This window comes from Pseudophryne corroboree, chromosome 3, assembly GCF_028390025.1.
Source record: "Pseudophryne corroboree isolate aPseCor3 chromosome 3, aPseCor3.hap2, whole genome shotgun sequence".
NCBI classification, from domain to species: Eukaryota; Metazoa; Chordata; class Amphibia; order Anura; family Myobatrachidae; genus Pseudophryne; species Pseudophryne corroboree.
In genome coordinates, this window is record NC_086446.1 from 21,574,672 (window position 1) to 21,595,146 (window position 20,475).

Sequence of the window (20,475 nt, forward strand, 5' to 3'; positions counted from 1 at the left end):
ACCTGCAGGAATAATCACCAATAATGTTTTCAAGTGACTGTCTATATATAATTTTGTATTCTTTCAGTTTAGATGTGACAAAATGGCTGAAAGGCAATGTCCTGCGTTTAACCTCCATACATCCAGGCTGGGGGAGATATGCAGACCATAATGTTATGGATGAAAGCAATGACCAGACCAGAGGTTATAAACCCTGATAAGAGGGAGATGGCCGGATTAGTTACCTGATGGAAAGTAAAAGAAGTCCACATGTTTAGATAACTAAGCCACTAAACTTCCTGGCTAGTCATAAAGCTGTCCAGGGGTGAAAAGGTGCAGACCCTCACGGACCTCACTCTCTTTGAAGGAGATTTCAATGCCTTTGGGCTACACCCCCTCCCCTTCTCCTGTGTTTCTTTCTATCACCAACAATATGTAAAGATGGTGTATGTTTAGTGTCCAGCAGGGAAGTAGTTAAAAATCCCAAGGGTGGAGGCTGCTGGAGACTGTATCTGTCTCCCTCATGAAAACAGAAAGTGTGATCTCTTGGGGACTCAACAATACGTTGGAGATGACCTGAGTTATTCTGTGAATTCCCCCATAACAGAAACAACTAAAGTCGTTTGAGTAAGTGAATGAGGGTTTCTGCATTTTTATTTCTTTTCATTTATTGAGATTGCTGTATTCTGTGTCTGTTTTTAAAATATTCTTAATAATCTTTATAACCTTTTTGTAAGTAAAGGTCGGAAGTATTCTTGAAATGAAAATTCTAATTTTAGTTCTGATTCTGTGATTCTTATGAACTCAGGGCCTGTGTGGCTCACGTCTACCTATTTGTCTTATTATTGCAGTGTGTGTGATAAGTAAAGCTAAAGACTCCTGCAATGTCCGTAATACGTTGAAAAGTCTTTGCTGGTGTACTAGTCCTGTGCAGTTTTATTGTCTGACTAAAATAATTATCTGCATTGTTACTGTGACTTTGTGTGCCTGCATCTGTTGTGTGGATTTCACTTTCAGTGTATCCCAGCTATTACTATCACTGTATTCTGTACCCTAAGGGACTAGGTGCATCAGGGTCTCATACTGTATATAGTGCTGCACAGTATTTACAGTTAAGTGTATTCTACTGTGTACTCAGTCACCTAATACCGTATTTGTTCTCTGTTTTGTGTACGGTGTATACTATCACATAAATAGGGGATTTATTCGCAGGTATTGTATTTTTTCTGGCTATATCATACTCATGGTTACATTCACCATTATGTCTAACACAAAGGACGGGAAATCTGCGGACGCTCCTGTATTATGCAGCGCATGCGCCAAGGATTTGCCGGAGGGGTAAGCTTTGAATGATAGTCTGTAAAATATGTGCCATACATCTCCGATTCGGCCCGCAGCTCCTGCAGCCAATCAGGAGCCACCTTGGGCGGCATTCTCAACTATGCGCAATATGCTTGTGACATGCCTTACGCCCCCTATGGGACCTCCTGTGCCATTACAGCCACATATTATCCCTGTGATTAATCCGCCTTGGGCGGATACTTTGTCTACCCAGTAGCAAAAACTGAATCAATCTTTGGTTAGACAAAAACCTACCCCATGTCCCTCCGTTGTTAAGGGGTCATCTAAGCGGGCCGCTTCCTCCTCACACTCCGCAAATCTCTTGGAAGACTCTTCTGATGAGGATGGGGAGTATACTGACCCGTCAGACACTGATACAACTGCTTCAGACGAGGACTCTACGACTCAGGTTGATGTCCCTGACCTAGTGGAGGCTATTAAGCAGATTCTACAAATCGATGATTATGTAGATCCCACTACTATGTCTAAGAAACCTGATAAGTTTAAACGTCAGAAGATAACTAAGGTATCATTACCGCATTCTGACCATTTAGTAGACATACGTCAAGAACCCTGGTCTTCTCCAGGAAATAAATTTTCCCTTTCTAAAATGATGCTAGCTCGTTATCCTCTCCCTGCTGAGTTGTGTAACAAGTGGGAAAATTCACCGCCTGTGGATTCCCATGTCACCCGTCTTGTGGTGTCATCTACACTGCCTGTCACCACTGTCACCTCACTGAAGGAACCGACAGATAAGTGTGTGGAGGGATGCCTGAAGTCTATTTACTCCCTTACAGGTGCTGTACATAGACCCACTATATCAGCCTCCTGGGCCGCAAAAGGAATTGAAGCATGGGTTCAGGCAATAGAGGAAGAGCTGCCTCAGGTTATATCTGACACTGCCAGACAATACCTGTCTCATATTACCACCGCCTCCCATTATATTCAGGAGGCGTCCTCGGAGGCAGGTGTGTTGGCTGCCAAGGCATCTACTACGTCCATCCTGGCTCGCCGTATTCTGTGGTTGAGGTCATGGAAGGTGGACCTGGACTCCAAAAAGACCATGGAGGTACTCCCTTTTAAGGGAGACATCCTATTTGGAGAAGATCTCAATAAGATTGTGACTGACTTAGCAGCAGCAAAGACTGCATATCTCCTGAATACTAATCCTTTGCACAGAAGGCAAAAGGTACCACTTTTCGCTCCTTTTGACCTCAAGGGAAAGCAAAAGGTCAGGCATACCCGAGACAATCTCGTGCTCCCAAAACCACCAAGCCCAAAACAGAACAATTCTGGGCTGCCCGTCAGCCTGCTTCTAAACAAGACATGTCTGGTGCATGACTGGGTTTGTCTCCTCCTGGGGTATCCCAGGTTGGGAGGCCTACTTCTGTGGTTCACCCAGGACTGGTTAGAGACCACTTCAGATGCATGGGTGCGAGAAGTTGTCTCACGGATACGCAGTGTCTTTCAAGAGACGTCCCCCTCACCAGTTCTGCACAATGGTTATTCCTTCGGATCCGTTGAAGGCGCAAGCTCTACAGCTGGTTGTGCATTCCCTCCTGGATATAGGAGTGGTAGTGCCGGTACCTCTGTCCTAGAGAGGAGGAGGAGGATACTACTCGACCCTGTTTCTAGTCCAGAAACCCAATGGGTCTTTTTGGCCTATACTCCACCTCAAATCTCTGAACAAGTTTGTGAGAGTGTCCAAGTTTCGTATGGAAATGCTGCGCTCAATTGTACTGTCCCATGGAACCCTGAGATTGTTATCCCTGGATATACTAGATGCTTATCTGCACATACCTATTACCATACATATCGCATCAGCAATATCTGCGGTTTGCTATTAGAAACCTTCACTATCCACTCCAGGCTCTGCCGTTTGGACTGGCCACAGCTCCTCTGAACTTTACCAAGGTTGTGGCCGTGATGACGGCCTATCTCCATCTTCAGGGTGTCAGGATCCTGCCGTATCAGGACGACTTGCTGATTCTGGTGAACTCCCAAGATGTCCTCCTCAGTCATCTACAACTGACAGTAAACTTCCTACAAGCCAACGGGTGGCTCGTCAACTGGAAGCAGTCCTCACTGGTCCCTGCTTGGAGCATGGTGCACTGGGGGCACTGCTGGACACACACAGTCAACGGCTGTTTCTGTCTCCAGAGAAGGTCCTGAAACTTCAGGACAGGATCAGATACTTCCTCTCTCAACCAAGAGTGTCAATGCATCACCGAGTGTAAGTATTAGGCCTCATGGTGTCGGCTTTCGACATGGTAGAGTACGCTCAGTTTCACTCCCGCCCCCTACAGAGGTTGATTCTTTCCAAGTGGGATGACCTACCGCATTGGATCAGGTCCCAAATTATCTCCTTGACTCCAAAGGTTCATCTGTCACTAACCTGGTGGCGACAAGACCAGCAGTTGAGCAAGGGCCGTCCCTTCTGGATCCCTACTGACTACGGACGCCAGTCCAGGTTCTGTGGACCAAGGAGGAATCACTCCTCCCGATAAACATTCTGGAATTGTGGGCAGTGTTCAATGCTTTGTCTCTCGCTGTCACTGGCCTAGACTGAGGGTGTTGTGAACTTGGGGATTCTTCCGATGGTTGGGAAGAGGAACCACAACTGAACTGGAACAGGGGTGGCCTAATGTAGGATTTCCTCATACAGGACGCTGACAGTGGAGTTTGGTGAAATATTGAAGAGCTTTATTGCAGGAACAGAACAACTTAAAGTCCTATGTCAAAAAGGAATTAATGAGGGAATGTCCAGACCCACTGAAGGGTTTTGTGAGCAATATTAGAGATGCTGGTAACTGAAGAAACTGTGGGTGATGTTTTAAAGTCACTGATAACTTGAGGAACTTGGTGGTTAAAAGCACAGATGTATAAAGAACTTGTGAGCGGAGGTTAAGACACTGGTAAATTGAAGAACTTAAGTGCAGAGGTCTAGGACGCTGATGATTTGCAGAAGTAAGCAATGGTGACTGAGACGCTGATGATTTGAGGAACTTAAGTGCAGTGGTTTAAGACTCTGTTGATTGATAGAACTTGAGAGCGGTGACTGAGACGCTGATGATGTGAAGAACTGAAGTGCAGTGGTTTAAGCGCTGTTGATTTGTAGAACTTTACTATATATCCCGCACCGGACTGAATAATTTAATTACAGTAATGATGAAATACTAAAAAGAAACCAGCTACTTGTACCTTTCTCTTTAAATTTCAAGATTTTGAGTGCTGGAGGTGCTCCTGCAATCAATATAAACAAAGCATAAAGTAATATGTTTGTTGCAAAGAGGCAACAAAGAGAATGGATTGCTTTTTGGAGCACTCTTTTTTAACAATTTTTAATATGCAAATCAGTGTGATATGATTATAAGAGTTAAAACGTAACCTTTAATCATTACTCCTAAAATATAAAGGGGTATTAGTAAGTAACATATATTACCTATACAGATATCAATCCATAGGTACATAAATCTACATCCCCTTATAGACAAAGAAATGTTTATTCTTATTATAGAAAAATATAAAAAGATAGATATCTTATATTCGATCAATAATTCATCTGTGGCGTAATATTTCTTTTATAAAAACGCATTAAATTTGTAAATTTCAATTCATAATTGGATCACAGCCAGAAAAAGGATCTAGTTAAATATATCACTTTGATCTAATTAATATCCAAAACCAGCCAGTATGGCTCTATTCAAATCCATGTCTATTTATTACCAATCCAATTTGGCCAGGTTTCCAACCTTCTGTGCTTATGACTCAGAGCCTATGTGAAAAGAGTGTGATACAATTCTGGTGTATATCTTAATCTACCAGGTTCCTAGATACAAGTGTCAATTATGTTGCTTATTTATCTCATGTCGTTCTCCCTGCAGTTTTTATTGAGCCAGTGTGTTATGATGGCTGTGTTTCATTTCAAGAGGCCCTGGATTATATTTCTCATATCAACATTGGAAATTCCCTATGTGTAATTACAATCCCGGATACAAACACTATTAGTTATGGTTTTTATGTATCCCTTATGTAACAAACTGTTATTTTAATTCTAGACATTCATGATCAAATATACCATATGAAGGAATAGAGTGTAATCACTATTAGACAAAGAAAAGTACAATCCAAGATGCCGTCTTCCTCATCTGCTGCCCATTATCTTCATAGAGCGGATAATGAGTGAGAGTAAGGGTTATTGCCAGATTGATAGAAAGAATAGATTCAGCGTTACTTTGCTACCCTGTGTCCGGTGTTAGGTGGATCCTGATACCATTGGCATTGCAGGATCCAGATTCGCCAGCAGGGAACAGGTGAGCGCTAGGAATTATAGATGGATAATACCAGGTATTGGATATAATTTCAATAAGTATCGCTTAATCAATGCCTATATTTGAAATTCATGTCACAAACTCGTGTCTGTAATATACGAAGTATCAAATACTTTACCTCTTAGTGACCCTTAAACTATCTACGTGATTAATGCACTTCTAATTATCCTTTTGTTGTATAGTTATAACACACGGCTATTGCAGTTTTGAGAGCTAAATTCGAACACATATACAGGTACCGAACATGAAACCTTCTGATCCTGATTAACCATTAATCATGGGTTATTTGCATTATTTGCACACAACTGCTGCGGTTAAGAAATGTATCTGAGCCCATATAAAATTGCAGAGATATCACATGCACCACTGCTCTGTAGGATACTCAGCTATTTCTACCATTCATGCAGTTAGCAGTGGCCATCAAGTATATTCACTTTTTGCAGATGCTCATGTGCATGCATCATCTGTGCAGTCTATTAGACCAATTCAGCCGTTTCTGCCCCACGTGTCATATATCCCCAGATGGATTTTCTAGGGATAATGTGCAAGAGACACTTTCTAGGCTATTTACTAATTTTTAGGAGCATAGAGCAAAATCCTTAGTTTTTCAATGCCTATAAAATAAAATAAAACGACAATTCCAAAGACACATATCTAAAACACACAGCCTTACTGGAATAACAGGCCTATATTGCCAGTGCGATTGTAATTAACCCATTAATTACTGGTCACTATGGTTGCAGTTGAAATCATGCTGAGTATTTAAAACAGATATGAGAGTATCAAATACATTACCACTCTGTAGACACCCGTTTACTTCGGCCACCTGTGCAATCAGCGGTGGTCGTTCTGTCACTATTTCATTAGCGCTACAAGGTGCCGGGACCGCACGGTTGCGGCGGCTGGGGTCCTCCGACTCTAATGACCGGGCTTGTAATGCCTTCACAGCTTTCCCCACTATAGGGTTCCGGGATCACACAGCTGTGGCGGCTTGTAAAATTGTCGTTTTATTTTATTTTATAGGCATTGAAAAACTAAGGATTTTGCTCTATGCTCCTAAAAATTAGTAAATAGCCTAGAAAGTGTCTCTTGCACATTATCCCTAGAAAATCCATCTGGGGATATATGACACGTGGGGCAGAAACGGCTGAATTGGTCTAATAGACTGCACAGATGATACATGCACATGAGCATCTGCAAAAAGTGAATATACTTGATGGCCACTGCTAACTGCATGAATGGTAGAAATAGCTGAGTATCCTACAGAGCAGTGGTGCATGTGATATCTCTGCAATTTTATATGGGCTCAGATACATTTCTTAACCGCAGCAGTTGTGTGCAAATAATGCAAATAACCCATGATTAATGGTTAATCAGGATCAGAAGGTTTCATGTTCGGTACCTGTATATGTGTTCGAATTTAGCTCTCAAAACTGTAATAGCCGTGTGTTATAACTATACAACAAAAGGATAATTAGAAGTGCATTAATCACGTAGATAGTTTAAGGGTCACTAAGAGGTAAAGTGTTTGATACTTCGTATATTACAGACACGAGTTTGTGACATGAATTTCAAACTATAGGCATTGATTAAGCGATACTTATTGAAATTATATCCAATACCTGGTATTATCCATCTATAATTCCTAGCGCTCACCTGTTCCCTGCTGGCGAATCTGGATCCTGCAATGCCAATGGTATCAGGATCCACCTAACACCGGACACAGGGTAGCAAAGTAACGCTGAATCTATTCTTTCTATCAATCTGGCAATAACCCTTACTCTCACTCATTATCCGCTCTATGAAGATAATGGGCAGCAGATGAGGAAGACGGCATCTTGGATTGTACTTTTCTTTGTCTAATAGTGATTACACTCTATTCCTTCATATGGTATATTTGATCATGAATGTCTAGAATTAAAATAACAGTTTGTTACATAAGGGATACATAAAAACCATAACTAATAGTGTTTGTATCCGGGATTGTAATTACACATAGGGAATTTCCAATGTTGATATGAGAAATATAATCCAGGGCCTCTTGAAATGAAACACAGCCATCATAACACACTGGCTCAATAAAAACTGCAGGGAGAACGACATGAGATAAATAAGCAACATAATTGACACTTGTATCTAGGAACCTGGTAGATTAAGATATACACCAGAATTGTATCACACTCTTTTCACATAGGCTCTGAGTCATAAGCACAGAAGGTTGGAAACCTGGCCAAATTGGATTGGTAATAAATAGACATGGATTTGAATAGAGCCATACTGGCTGGTTTTGGATATTAATTAGATCAAAGTTATATTCAACTAGATTCTTTTTCTGGCTGTGATCCAATTATGAACTGAAATTTACAAATTTAATGCGTTTTTATAAAAGAAATATTACACCACAGATGAATTATTGATCGAATAGAAGATATCTATCTTTTTATATTTTTCTATAATAAGAATAAAAATGTCTTTGTCTATAAGGGGATGTAGATTTATGTACCTATGGATTGATATCTGTATAGGTAATATATGTTACTTACTAATACCCCTTTATATTTTAGGAGTAATGATTAAAGGTTACGTTTTAACTCTTATAATCATATCACACTGATTTGCATATTAAAAATTGTTAAAGAAAAGAGTGCTCCAAAAAGCAATCCATTCTCTTTGTTGCTTCTTTGCAACAAACATATTACTTTATGATTTGTAGAACTTGTTAACGGTGATTTAGGCCCGCAGCCCACGCTGATTCCTAGGAGCACTGGAGACTGGACCTGCAGAAAGATATACCGGCCGCTGAATACACTGGAACCGGTGCAGCGAACTGGCACCTGGAAATGCCGGAGACACTGGAGTACAACTTCAGAGATCCTTGCCGGGAACAAGAGCGCTGGCATCCACGTCAGGGAAAGACAATACTCAGGCGCTGAGGCTCTGTCCGGCGTCTGACTTTGAATTCCCCGCCACCGCTGGATTGTCTGACGTCACCTGCCCCCGTACACGTGATGCCGGGTGTCATGGCGGCGCCCATGACCTGGAGAACCGCAGGGAGCCGCGCCAGCGCCCATGGCCCACCGAAGGCGGAGGCCGCAACACAGACCAGCAGACACGCAGGGGTAAGCACGGTGAACGTCGCCTCTGGCGTGTGACACTCGCCCTGCCTCTGATACAGAAAAGGCCTGTTTAAGTACGGTCAGACAATGTCAACACGGTGGCGTACATAAACCATCAAGGCGGCACTTGAAGTCGTATGGCAATCATGGAAGTGTCAAAAATCCTTAGTTGGGTGGAACACCATCTGCCAGCGATATATCGGCAGTGTTCATTTTGGGAGTCCTCCACTGGGAAGTGGATTTCCTCAGTCGTCAGGACGTACACGCCAGAGAGTGGAATCTTCATCCAGAAGTCTTTCAACTCCTAGTGGACAGGTGGGTTCTACCAGATTTAGACCTGATGGCATCTCGACACAATCACAAAGTTCCGGTCTTTGAATCAAGAACCAGGGATCCTCAAGCAGCATTCGTGGACGCACTGGCAATTTCATGAAACTTTCGCTGCCTTACGTGTTCCCTCTGGTGTCACTCCTGCCCAGGGTACTACGGAAGTTCAAACAAGAAAAATACTACTTCTAGTCGCTCCAGCATGGCCCAGACAGCATTGGTTCTCAGACCTGCAGGGTCTATCGATAGAGCGTCCTCTTCTACTTCCTCAGCAACCAGACCTCCGCGTTCAGGGCCCTTGTGTCTACTGGCTTTGATGGCGTGGCTCTTGAAGCTTCACTATTGAGGGCGAAAAGATTCTCCAAGGTGGTTATCCAAACTATGCTAAAGGCCTGCAAACCGGCCTCTGCACGGATTTATTATAGGGTCTGGAATTCTTACTTCACCTGGTGTGCTGCTAAGAATTACGATGCTTACAAATTTAGTACTTCCAGACTTCTGTCTTTTTTTTGCAACAAGGCCTTGATTTCTGACTTTGTCTGGCCTCCCTCTAGGTTCACATAGCTGCCTTGTCGGTGTTTCAGGGAAAAATTGCATCTCTACCTGACGTTCATACATTCACTAAGGGCGTACTACGGATTCAGACTCCCTATGTCCCTCCGGTGGCTCCATGGGATTTGTCTGTTGTCTTGAATGCCCTACAAGAGTCTGCATTTGAACCTCTTGAGTCGGTGGACATTAAATGGCTTACAGCTAAGGTTCTTATTGGCTATTGCCTCTGCTAGAATGGTATCAGACTTAGGCGCTTTGTCCTGTCGTCCATCCTTTTTGATATTTCATTGTGACCGAGCAGTTCTTCGAACTCGCCCTGGTTATTTGCCTAAGGTGGTGTCCTCTTTTCACCGTAACCAAGAGATTGTGGATCCGACCTTCATCTCTTCTGAATTGTCCTCCAAAGAGCTGTACTGTTTTTGTACTGTTTGGTTGGTCTGCGAATAAGTATATCTTAGCCAGATGGATTAGAATGGTGATTGCTCAAGCCTATGCGCAGTCTGGACTCCCAGCTCCTGCTGCTATTAAAGCCCATTCTACTCGGTCTGTTGGGCCTTCATGGGCAGCCCACCATGGCGCATCCGCAGAACAATTTTGCAAAGCAGCTATGTGGTCCTCAGTGAACATGTTTATTAGGTTATATGCCTTTGATACTTCCTCCTCCCAGGATGCTTCCTTTGGACGCCGGGTTCTCATATCCGCTAAGGCGCGTCCTCTCCCTTGAGGAACTGCGTTAGCACATCCGCTATGTATTCCCTGTGGTACACAGTGTACCCCGCTACAGAAAAGATTTATGGTAGACTTCCCATAGTTAAATCTCTTTCTACGAAGTACACTGGGTTCCACAGGGCGCCCACCCTGACGTACTTAGCTTCTTTGGGTTTGTATGTCGTGAGAACGTGGTTCTGTGTGACTAACATCTGCTTTCTCTTTTACCTGCTCCTGCATTGGACTGATTAACAAAACTGAGCTCTCAGTGTCTGGAGGCGGGGTTATAGAGGAGGCCCCTGCAATGCATTCTGGGACAGTCTAAAACTTTAGCCTGTTGGTGCCTCTGGATCAAGATCCATCTCTACACCCCGATGTATTCCCTGTGGAACACAGTGTACCTTGCAGAAGGAGATTTAACCATGGTAAGTCTATCATAATTCTCCTTTTATATATGTGTTATTTAGGGTGAATATCTTACAAATATGACAGAAGATACAGAGGGAGAAGTAGAGACGTATGTGACTGCTATGAAGGCAGAAGAACCGGAAGGAGAAGAGACGTGTGTGACCGATATGAAGGCAAAAGGTATAGAGGGAGAAGAAGAGACGTATGTGACTGATATGAAGGTAGAAGATATAGAGGAAGAAGAAGAGACGTATGTGACTGATATGAAGGCAAAAGGTATAGAGGGAGAAGAAGAGACGTATGTGACTGATATGAAGGCAGAAGATATAGAGGGAGAAGAAGAGACGTATGTGACTGATATGAAGGCAGAAGATATAAAGGGAGAAGAAGAGACGTATGTGACTGATATGAAGGCAGAAGATATAGAGGGAGAGGAAGAGACGTATGTGACTGATATGAAGGCAGAAGATATAGAGGGAGAAAAAGAGATGTATGTGACTGATATGAAGGCAGAAGATATAGAGGGAGAAGAAGAAATGTTTGTGAGGGATGATCAGCAGTGTAAGGAGGAGAAAATCCCTACAGATTTCAGCACAGGTAAATAATAAGCACTTATTACAGGAAATAGTCACATATTCTCCTTGCACAGTTACTACAAAAATCTCTCATACTTCACCCTCCTCCTTTCAAACTAATGAGGGAAATGTATCTGCAAAGTGGGGGAGTCAGGAGCCATAAGCTCCTATTATACTCCTGCTCTCCCCTCACATCATGTTACTGAGTTTTACCAGCCCAGAGATCTGACCAGTCTCCTCCCCACACTCTTTGATGTATCTCATACATCAGGAGCCATCGCCCCTATTATACCCCTGCTCTCCCCCCTCACATCATGTCACTGTATGTTACCAGGCCAGAGATCTGACCAGTCTCCTTCCCACACTCTCTGGTGTATCTCATACGTCAGTAGCCATCAGCCCCTATTATACTGCTCTCCCCCTCACATCATGGCACTGTGTGCTATCAGCCCAGAGATCTGACCAGTCTCCTCTTCACACTCTGGTGTATCTCATACATCAGTAGCCATCAGCCCCTATTATACTCCTGTTCCCTTTCACATCATGTCACTGTGTGTTACCAGCCCACAGATGTGACCAGTCTCCTCCCCACACTCTCTGTTGTATCTCATACATCAGGAGCCATCAGCCCCTATTATACTCCTATTCTTTCCCTCACATCATGTCACTGTGTTTTAAGCGATGTTTTGAAATTCATGCTTTCTGCAAGTGCCGCTTCTTGCTATGTTGTGCTGTATCTATTTGTTCCAGAGGGCAGCAGAGCAGGGATTACCAAGCAGCAGCAATAGAGGGTCTAACAGCACCAGGGGAGCACAAACTAAGATATGTTTCCCTCCGTCACACTTCACAGGGATTGCCAAGCAGCAATAGAGGCTCTAACTGCACCAGGGGAGCCCAAGCTGAGATATGTTTCCCTCTGTCACACTAATCGCAGGGATTGCCAAGCAGAAGCAATAGTGTCTAATAGCATCAGAGAGTCCAAGCAGAGGTGATCAAGCTCCCAGAGCGAAACGCGCGTCACTTCCGGTTCTGGTGTCCAAACTTCCATTCGCACGGACAGCGGCACCCAGCTCCTGGCTCAGCATCTCCTTTCCTCGGGGGGAAGGCACCCATACAGGCACACGGCACCCCCTTTAACCATCCACACTGCCCACCAATGATCAGAGGCACCAGACGGCGAACTACACATTTGGTGAGGTAACCACTGGCAACGGTCGGGGAAATTGTTCAAAAATTTATATCTTCACATACCTCATATATATTGTAAACTATCTTTTCTCTTACGTCCTAGAGGATGCTAGGGTCTATATTAGTACCATGGGGTATAGACTGGTCCACCTGGAGCCATTGGCACTTTAAGAGTTTAATAGTGTGGGCTGCTCCTCCCTCTATGCCTCTCCTCCCAGACTCAGTTTAGAAAATGTGCCGGAGGAGCCGGTCACAGCTAGGGGCGCTCTACAGAGCTTTTTTAGTAAAAGTTTTTCTTAGTTTTTTTATTTTACAGGGAGGCTGCTGCCAACGGCCTCCCTGCATTGAGGGGGGGGGGGGCAGTGTCCGCCCTGCGGGGTCTGAGCCACTGTCTCCACTGACTGGACACTGAGCTCCAGGGGGTATCGAATGCTCCCCGCCACAGGGTAACACTCACCCCAGCAGCATGCTGCCACCCCCTTGCAGAGCTGAAGTGTGGCGAGTGAGTCACCGCCCCCCCTAACAAGCGGGGGGTCGGTGTGAAGATGGCGGCTACCCGGATGACTCAGCGGTACCTAGGTGCGGTGCTGTGAGGAGCGACCTGAGCCAGCACCTGATCCTACACTGACCAATCCAGCCTGTCGGGGTCTGCGGATCTCAGCCAGCACACAAAACCTCAGGCCAGTATAATCTCAGAAGAGCGGGAAGACAGCGCCATTAAGGGGGCGGAGCTTCTCAGAGCAGACCCAGCAGCGTTTCAGGGCCATTTTCAATCGGATGCAAGTGGAAGATCAGTCCATCCAGTGCAACTCCTGCTATCTGTACGGTACCAGGGGGTTCTAAAAGGGAGGGGAGGCTGTGTAAGACTATATCACCTATTCAGGGATACAGTCAGTGCTGGTTTAGGGTCTCCCTTTACCTGTAATAACGCTGTGTGTGTGTGTGTGTGTGTGTGTGTGTGTTGGCTCCAATCTCGGTGTCTCTCTGTCATTCTTGGGGGGGAAACTGTGTCTGCCCTGTACCCTATGTGTATGTGGGGTGAGTGGTGTGTATCAACAATCAGCTCCTGAGCAGGTAGAGGAGGCTTTTTTCACGGACAGTAAGAAGACCCCTCTCACTTTCCCAGCATCTATATTTGAAAAGGCCTGGGAAAATCCGGAGAAAAAATTCCAGAGGGTCTTGGTTGCTTTTCCATTCCCAGAGGATGATAGAAAAAAAATGGGAGTCTCCACCTATAGTGGACGCCTCTCTCTCCAGGCTGTCAACACAAGTGGTTTTACCAGTCCCGGGATCTACCGCGTTGAAGGACTCGGCAGATCGCTAGGTGGATGCTACGCTCAAATCCATATACACGGCTTCAGGGGCTATACTGCGGCCTACTATTGCCTGTGCATGGATTTCTAAAGCTATAGCCAGGTGGTCAATCACTCTGCAGGAGGACTTGACTACGATGGATAAAGGTGACGTTGATTTATTTTTACGTAACATTCAGAATTCTGCAGGGTTCCTGGTAGATTCCATGAAGGACCTGGGTTCCATGGCTGCGGAGATCTTCTCCATGTCCGTCTCGGCTCGCAGGGGTCTCTGGCTTTGCCAATGGTCTGCGGACGTGGAAACCAGGAAAAGCGTGGAGGGCCTACCCTACACAGGTCAGGCGTTATTTGGGGAGGCACTGGATGTGTGGATTTCCACGGCTACCGCGGGTTAGTCTCCTTTTCTCCCCTCAGCTACACCGGCTATGAAGAAGCCTTTTACAGGAGCCACGTCACAGTCCTTTCGACCTGCATCCGCCAGATGGGGAAAGGGGTTCCATGTGTAAAAATGGGACCCCTTTCAGTGCGTGGACCGGGTATTTCGGGTTTTTTTTTTTAAATCAAGTACGTCGATTATAACTTTCAAGAAGAGGACCGATCTACACAGGATTCTTTGTAAGTATAATTTTATTGACAGGTACCCGTGGATTCTACTGGAGAAGAGGACCGAGTGCTTTGTGTCAACATAGGTATGTATGTAAGTGTGCATGTATGTTTAATAAAATTTTACTTTGTTTTTATTCGGGTATTTTTTTTTGTAGTAGAACTACAGGTAACGGCTGACCCGTTTCCCCCCGGCATGCTGGCACTTGTGGTACTCCAAGCACCAGCTTGCGGGGGAGGTTTGCTGGGACTTGTAGCTCTGTTCCAAAAAATATTATTTTTTGACACGAGGCTATCAGCCGCCCCATCCACTGCCCAGGGATGGGGGGACAGCCTCGGGCTTCATCCCTGGCCCTTAGGTGGCTGGAGGGAGGGGACCCCTTGATTTAAGGAGTCCCCACTCCAGGGTACCACGGCCAGGGGTGACCAGTTGGTGATTTAATGCCAGAGCCGCAGGGACCAATATAAAAGTGTCCCCCGGCTGTAGCATTATCTCTCTGACTAGTGAAGCCCGGTGCTGGTGTTTAAAATACGGGGGACCCCTACGTTTTTTGTCCACAGTATTTTTTGTACCAGGACCAGGCGCGGGGCGCGGTGCTGGTTGTTAAAATATGGGTGAACCCCAGTCAATGTTTCCCCTGTATTTTTACAACCAGGACCGTCTCAAAGAGCCCGATGCTGGTTATGCTTAGGAGGGGGGACTCCACGCAATTTTTGGGGGGATTTTTAACACTTTATAGACTTTTTAAGGTACACAATAAAGCCCTGCACGGATCTCACAGATCTGGCCGGGTATTCATTGTGTTAAGTCCGGCAGTGTTTTACTAATCACTCCCGTAAAACACTGCCTGACATTACAAATGACGTCAACATCGGAAAACGCGAAAATGCAGAATACGACAGCATAGTAAATGAGGCGTAAAAAAACAAAAAGTTGCAAATTCACACATTCGATGTAATTCTTGTTTAATCTCCCTCCAAATCCTGACCATTACGAATCTTAGTAATTATACCCCATAGTGTCCAGGGGTTACAGACTGGAGTTTCAAACTCTCCCACCTCACCGTTTCTTCAAATCAGGCTTGCCGGCTTTGCCGGCAGACAGAGCAATTCTTCTGGAAGCTATCCGAAAATTGGTAGTGTCCGAGGTCATTATTTCAGTTCCGCCTCATCAGTGGAACAAAGGTTACTATTCAAACCTTTTTTTCGTGGTACCGAAGCCGGATGGCTTGGTACGGCCAATTCTGAAATTAAAATCTTTGAACCCTTATCTCAGGGAGTTCAAGATTGAGTCTCTGAGAGCTGTCATCTCAGTACTGATGGAGGGGGAATTCATGGTGTCCCTGGACATCAAGGATGTGTAAATCCACATTCCCATTTGGTCGCCGCATCAGGCATGTCTCAGGTTTTCACTGTTAGACGATCACCATCAGTTTCAGGCACTGCCGTTCGGTCTCTCCATGGCACCGAGGGTCTTCACCAAGGTGATGGCAGAGATGATTGTTCTCCGCGAGCAGGGGTTGAACATAATTCCATATCTGGACGATCTCCTGATCAAGGCATCGTCCAGGGAGAAGTTAAGATCCATTGCTCTCGCGACATGTCTGCTTAAGGAACATGGTTGGATCCTGAACCTTCCAAAGTATCATTTGAGGCCGAAAGGGAGGCTGTCTTTCCTGGGGATGATCCTCGACCTGGAGGTTCAGAGAGTGTTTGTTTCTACTAGTGGAGAAAGCATTGGTGATACAAACAATGGTCCGGGATGTCTTGATTCCTTCCCGGGTATCGGTTCATCAGTGCATCCGCCTTCTGGGGAAGATGGTTGCCTTTTACGAGACTCTGCAGTACGGGAGGTTTCATGCTCGATCCATTCAGCTGTATCTCTTCGATCAGTGGTCAGGATCTCACCTACATATGCACCAGAGGATACGTCCTCATCAAAAGCCAGGATTTCGGAGTTCAGGACTGGATCCTTCAAACCACGGGTGCAAGTCTAAGAGGTTGGGGAGCAGTCACTCAGGGAGAAACCTTCCAAGGAAGGTGGTCGTATCAAGAATCCCTTCTCCCGGGGGGTGTGGCCTGCTGCCTAGCTGACTAAGACGTGTCCCAGGGGAGCTCGTGCTATTGCTGGCACATTAACCCCCGTACTGACAGCCCACCCGAGATTTACAGACCCCAAAGCTTTACTGCCTCATCTCTGAGCCTTATTATCTGGAGGGGGAGAGTTGCGGAGCCGGGGAGCAGGTTCTCCTGCTCCTGCAGGTTGCGGCCTCCCACCTATACTAAAGCCGGGACCTAAATTTCGGACGCCCCCCGGCCGGGTACCCGAGGGATCCGTGAGCTGGACGAACGCGAGCGGCCCCCGAAGCCAACACTCACCCCTTCTACAAGCCGCCGCCGGGAGCCGAGAGGCAGTGATCGAGCCCCTGGAGCCGGGCGCTGAGTGGAGCCGCGGAAGCGCCTGTGACTGTCCGGTGCCGGCGGCCATATTGGTAGAGGCAGCGGGAGGAGCGCGGACGCCGCACTTGCATAAGCGGCGCGTCCATTATATAAATCCTCCACAGTGGATGCCACAGCGTGGCCTGGGGGACCAGTATCATCCCCCGGGAACGGGGACCCCTATGCTGCCTCCTGCTGATATAGAGGCTCAGTGCCGGTGGCCATCTTGGAGGTGGCAAGAAAACTTACATAGACAGAGCTGCTGCTGCTTATTACGCCTCCTATATATCAGAGTAGGGGAAATAGCCTTCAGATCACACACTCCCCAGTACCCCCTGGTTGTACATAATTCTCTACATTGCAGACCCTGGCTGCTGCTGGTCCAGGCTGAGAGTTTTGAGGTGTGGAGCTGGGGAACGCTCATAGCGCCCGTGCCCCCACTATGTTCTCATACATATAATCTGACCTGCCTGGACGATGTTGGGTTGCAGTCATTGCTAACAACCGCAGTGCTTATGGTGCGGCTTCACCGTGAGGATATGTCCTTCTAACGTTATGTCTGCCCCACCGTCGCTTCCTACCTGAGTAACCATTTGCTAGGGTCATCCTTCACTCACCTATATGAGCTACTAATCCCCCTAGGGCCCTCTCGACATGCCTGCAAAGAAGACGAAGCGGTCTAAATCTGCTCCGCAAGTGAATTTCTTTGGACTCTCCTCCTCGGGTGCTAAGCTCCGCCCTTCCCTTCCCTCATCTACCCCGGCTCAACCGTCTCAAACTATTTCATCACCACCGTACAACTCTGCTAACGCTGCACCAGTTGATATGGATTCCTTGGACGGTCCGGTTACGCTACGGTCTATTCACTCCCTGTTAGCCTCTTTCAAGTCTGATATTTCGGCCGAGCTTAAATCTAACATCCAATCTCTTCGCTCAGACATCTCTGAAATTGGTAACAGGACGGACCATATTGAGCATAAGATGGAGGCGTTGGTCGCATCGCACAATGACCTAATCACTGCTCACGACTCTCTCCTAGAGAAAGTCTCATACATCCGCGAGAAAACTACAGATTTAGAGGACCGCTCACGTAGGAACAACATCAAAATAAGAGGCATCCTTGATGCTGTTTCTAATGCTGACCTATATGGCTACGCCACTGACCTCTTTCATAAGTTGTTACCTGATGCTCCTCTTCCTGATCTTTTGATTGACAGGATTCATAGCCTTCCGAAGTCAAGACAAGCACCTGCTCAAGCCTCCCGTGATACCCTTCTCAGAGTTCACTTCTTTCACATTAAAGAGAAGATCTTGCGTGCAGCACTGCCCTCCTCACCTACGGCGACTTGCCTAGATTCTCTTCAGCTTTTCTCGGACCTATCCCCAGCGACTCTGGCCAAAAGACGGTCATTTTCCGGTATTACAGCAGCCTTAAGGAAGGCTACGGTCCAATATAAATGGGGATTCCCTACTAAGCTGATAGTACTGCGTAATGGTACTACTACTATTATTAACACTCCTGAGGATGGACATAAAATCTTGAAAAAATGGGACATCCTTATTGACATGCAACCCACTCCCTCCGCTACATCACCGAAAAGAATCGCTCAAGAATGGACATTAGTTCCGGGCTGAAGCTATCCTTGTGATGCTCATAGGACAACTAGTGTTTAGCTTTTTCTCTTTACAGGTTTATGTGTGTTTGCCTGACTATTGCCTTATAGGCTATGCTATTTGTCTTATATTCTAATGTTCTCGTCAATGTTGTGCCGAGATAGAACTGTTCTCATTTCTTGTTGTAATTGCATTGCATGTGTCCCCTTCTTTTCATTTGGGATGACCTTACTTTTCTTTACTTTTCTTTTTGTTAATTACTAGCTGTTGCTCATGCTCTGGTTTGGAAGCGGCGGTGGGTATTTTTGGATACCCTGCCACCCACCCATATTTGCCCGTCACGATACCCGTGTGACGGTATCTCTAGCTCCTCTTTGGATGCTATTTCTGTTTTTTTCCACTGGTTGGTTTTTTGTTCTTTTTTTTTTTTTATGTCCTTTTCTTTATTGATGCTGACTTTGTTTCCTTTTTTTTGAAGAGCTATGTCGTGCTGTATTGTGCTTTGACACAATTGTTACTGATGTTTTCTGCTGTGCTATGTACCACTGTGTCACTCCTTCCCCCATGGTCACTTTTTTAAGTCTTAGCGTCAAGGGGCTCAACTCACCCCACAAGAGGCGTTTGGCTTTAAAATATTTTGCTGACCAAAATGGCGGATGTAGTGGCTATACAGGAATCACACTTTCCGTTGCACTCTCCTCCACAATTCTCCAATACCAATTACCCAGTTCACTATGTTTCTAGTGGACCGTTTAAAAGAAATGGAGTCGCTATTCTATTTCATAAATCGTGTCCCTTTCAATTGGAGGGTCAGTGGGTGGATGGCAATGGCAGATATTTGATTCTAGTGGGGAAGTTGCGAACTAGATATGTTACTTTAGTCTCCCTCTATGCCCCTAATTCCAATCAACCCCGGTTTCTAAAAACCTTTTTTCAAAAATTATATAGTGTTAGGAAAGGTGCGATTTTTCTTATGGGTGATTTTAACTTGGCTCCTGACCCTCATTTAGATAAATCTTCAAAACTCGATAAACAATCTGCCAATGTGGCCAAATCTCTAGCCTATTCCTTCTCACATTTACTGACCGAATTCGACCTATAGGACGCTTGGAGAATCAGGAATATTGGGGCCAGAGACTACACATTTTATTCGGCAGTGCATAGATCCTACTCTAGGATCGATTTGCTCCTCACGGATAAATGGACATTGCAGTCAATCCCTACCATTAAAATATTGCCGATTTCGTTGTCCGACCATGCACCTTTAATCTGGTCCTGGTCATACAAACCGTCCAACTCCCCTCCTCGCCCTTGGAGGTTGCGGGATTACATTTTGAGAGATGAGGATGGAGTCTCTATATTACGAGAGGCTTTATCTTCTTATCTGGAAACCAATAGCCCTACCGATACCTCTATTTCCAATCACTGGTGTGCCCTTAAGGCAGTCCTGAGAGGAGCCGCTATCCATGCCTCGGCTTATATAGCGCGCCGAGACCGGGAAGTCCAGTTGGCCTATGAGTTGGCGGTGATGACTCTTGAAACTAAACATAAACATTCCCCCTCAGATGATCTTATTCTTGCATCCCTGGCTGAAGCGAAGAGGAAACTTAATAGCCTGTACTTTTCACAAGTCCAAAGAGCGGTCTACACCTTAAACCAAAAATATTATACACTAGGCAATAGAGCAGGTAAATTATTGGCGCGGAAACTTAGAGGGAAAAACCTTATCAACAGAATTAAAAATTTAACTAACCCAGATGGATCTCTGTCCCTGAACCCTAAAGATATTGCGAACCAATTTGCTTCATACTATAGAAAACTATATAACCTTAAGCATGACCCACTCACCCCCTCAACCTTCATTACTGCTTATACAGTCCTTCCTAGATTCCATTAATCTACCTTCCCTTTCCCCTGATGATGCCTCTGCGCTCTGTACTCCCTGGACTGAGAATGAAATCCATGCCTCTTTGAAAGCCCT

At 45.5% G+C, this 20,475-nt stretch overlaps 1 protein-coding gene across 1 annotated transcript in view; it reads left to right on the forward strand.

The window, feature by feature from the left end:
- The window catches only part of LOC135057081 (oocyte zinc finger protein XlCOF7.1-like), a gene marked incomplete at its 5' end in the record, with an annotated part of 138,213 nt that overhangs the window by 93,675 nt on the left and 24,063 nt on the right, over positions 1–20,475 (forward strand). The window contains one exon of the mRNA XM_063962979.1: positions 10,822–11,359. Within this exon, the coding sequence (XP_063819049.1) occupies positions 10,822–11,359 (538 nt within the window). The remainder of the gene's footprint in view (positions 1–10,821; positions 11,360–20,475) is intronic.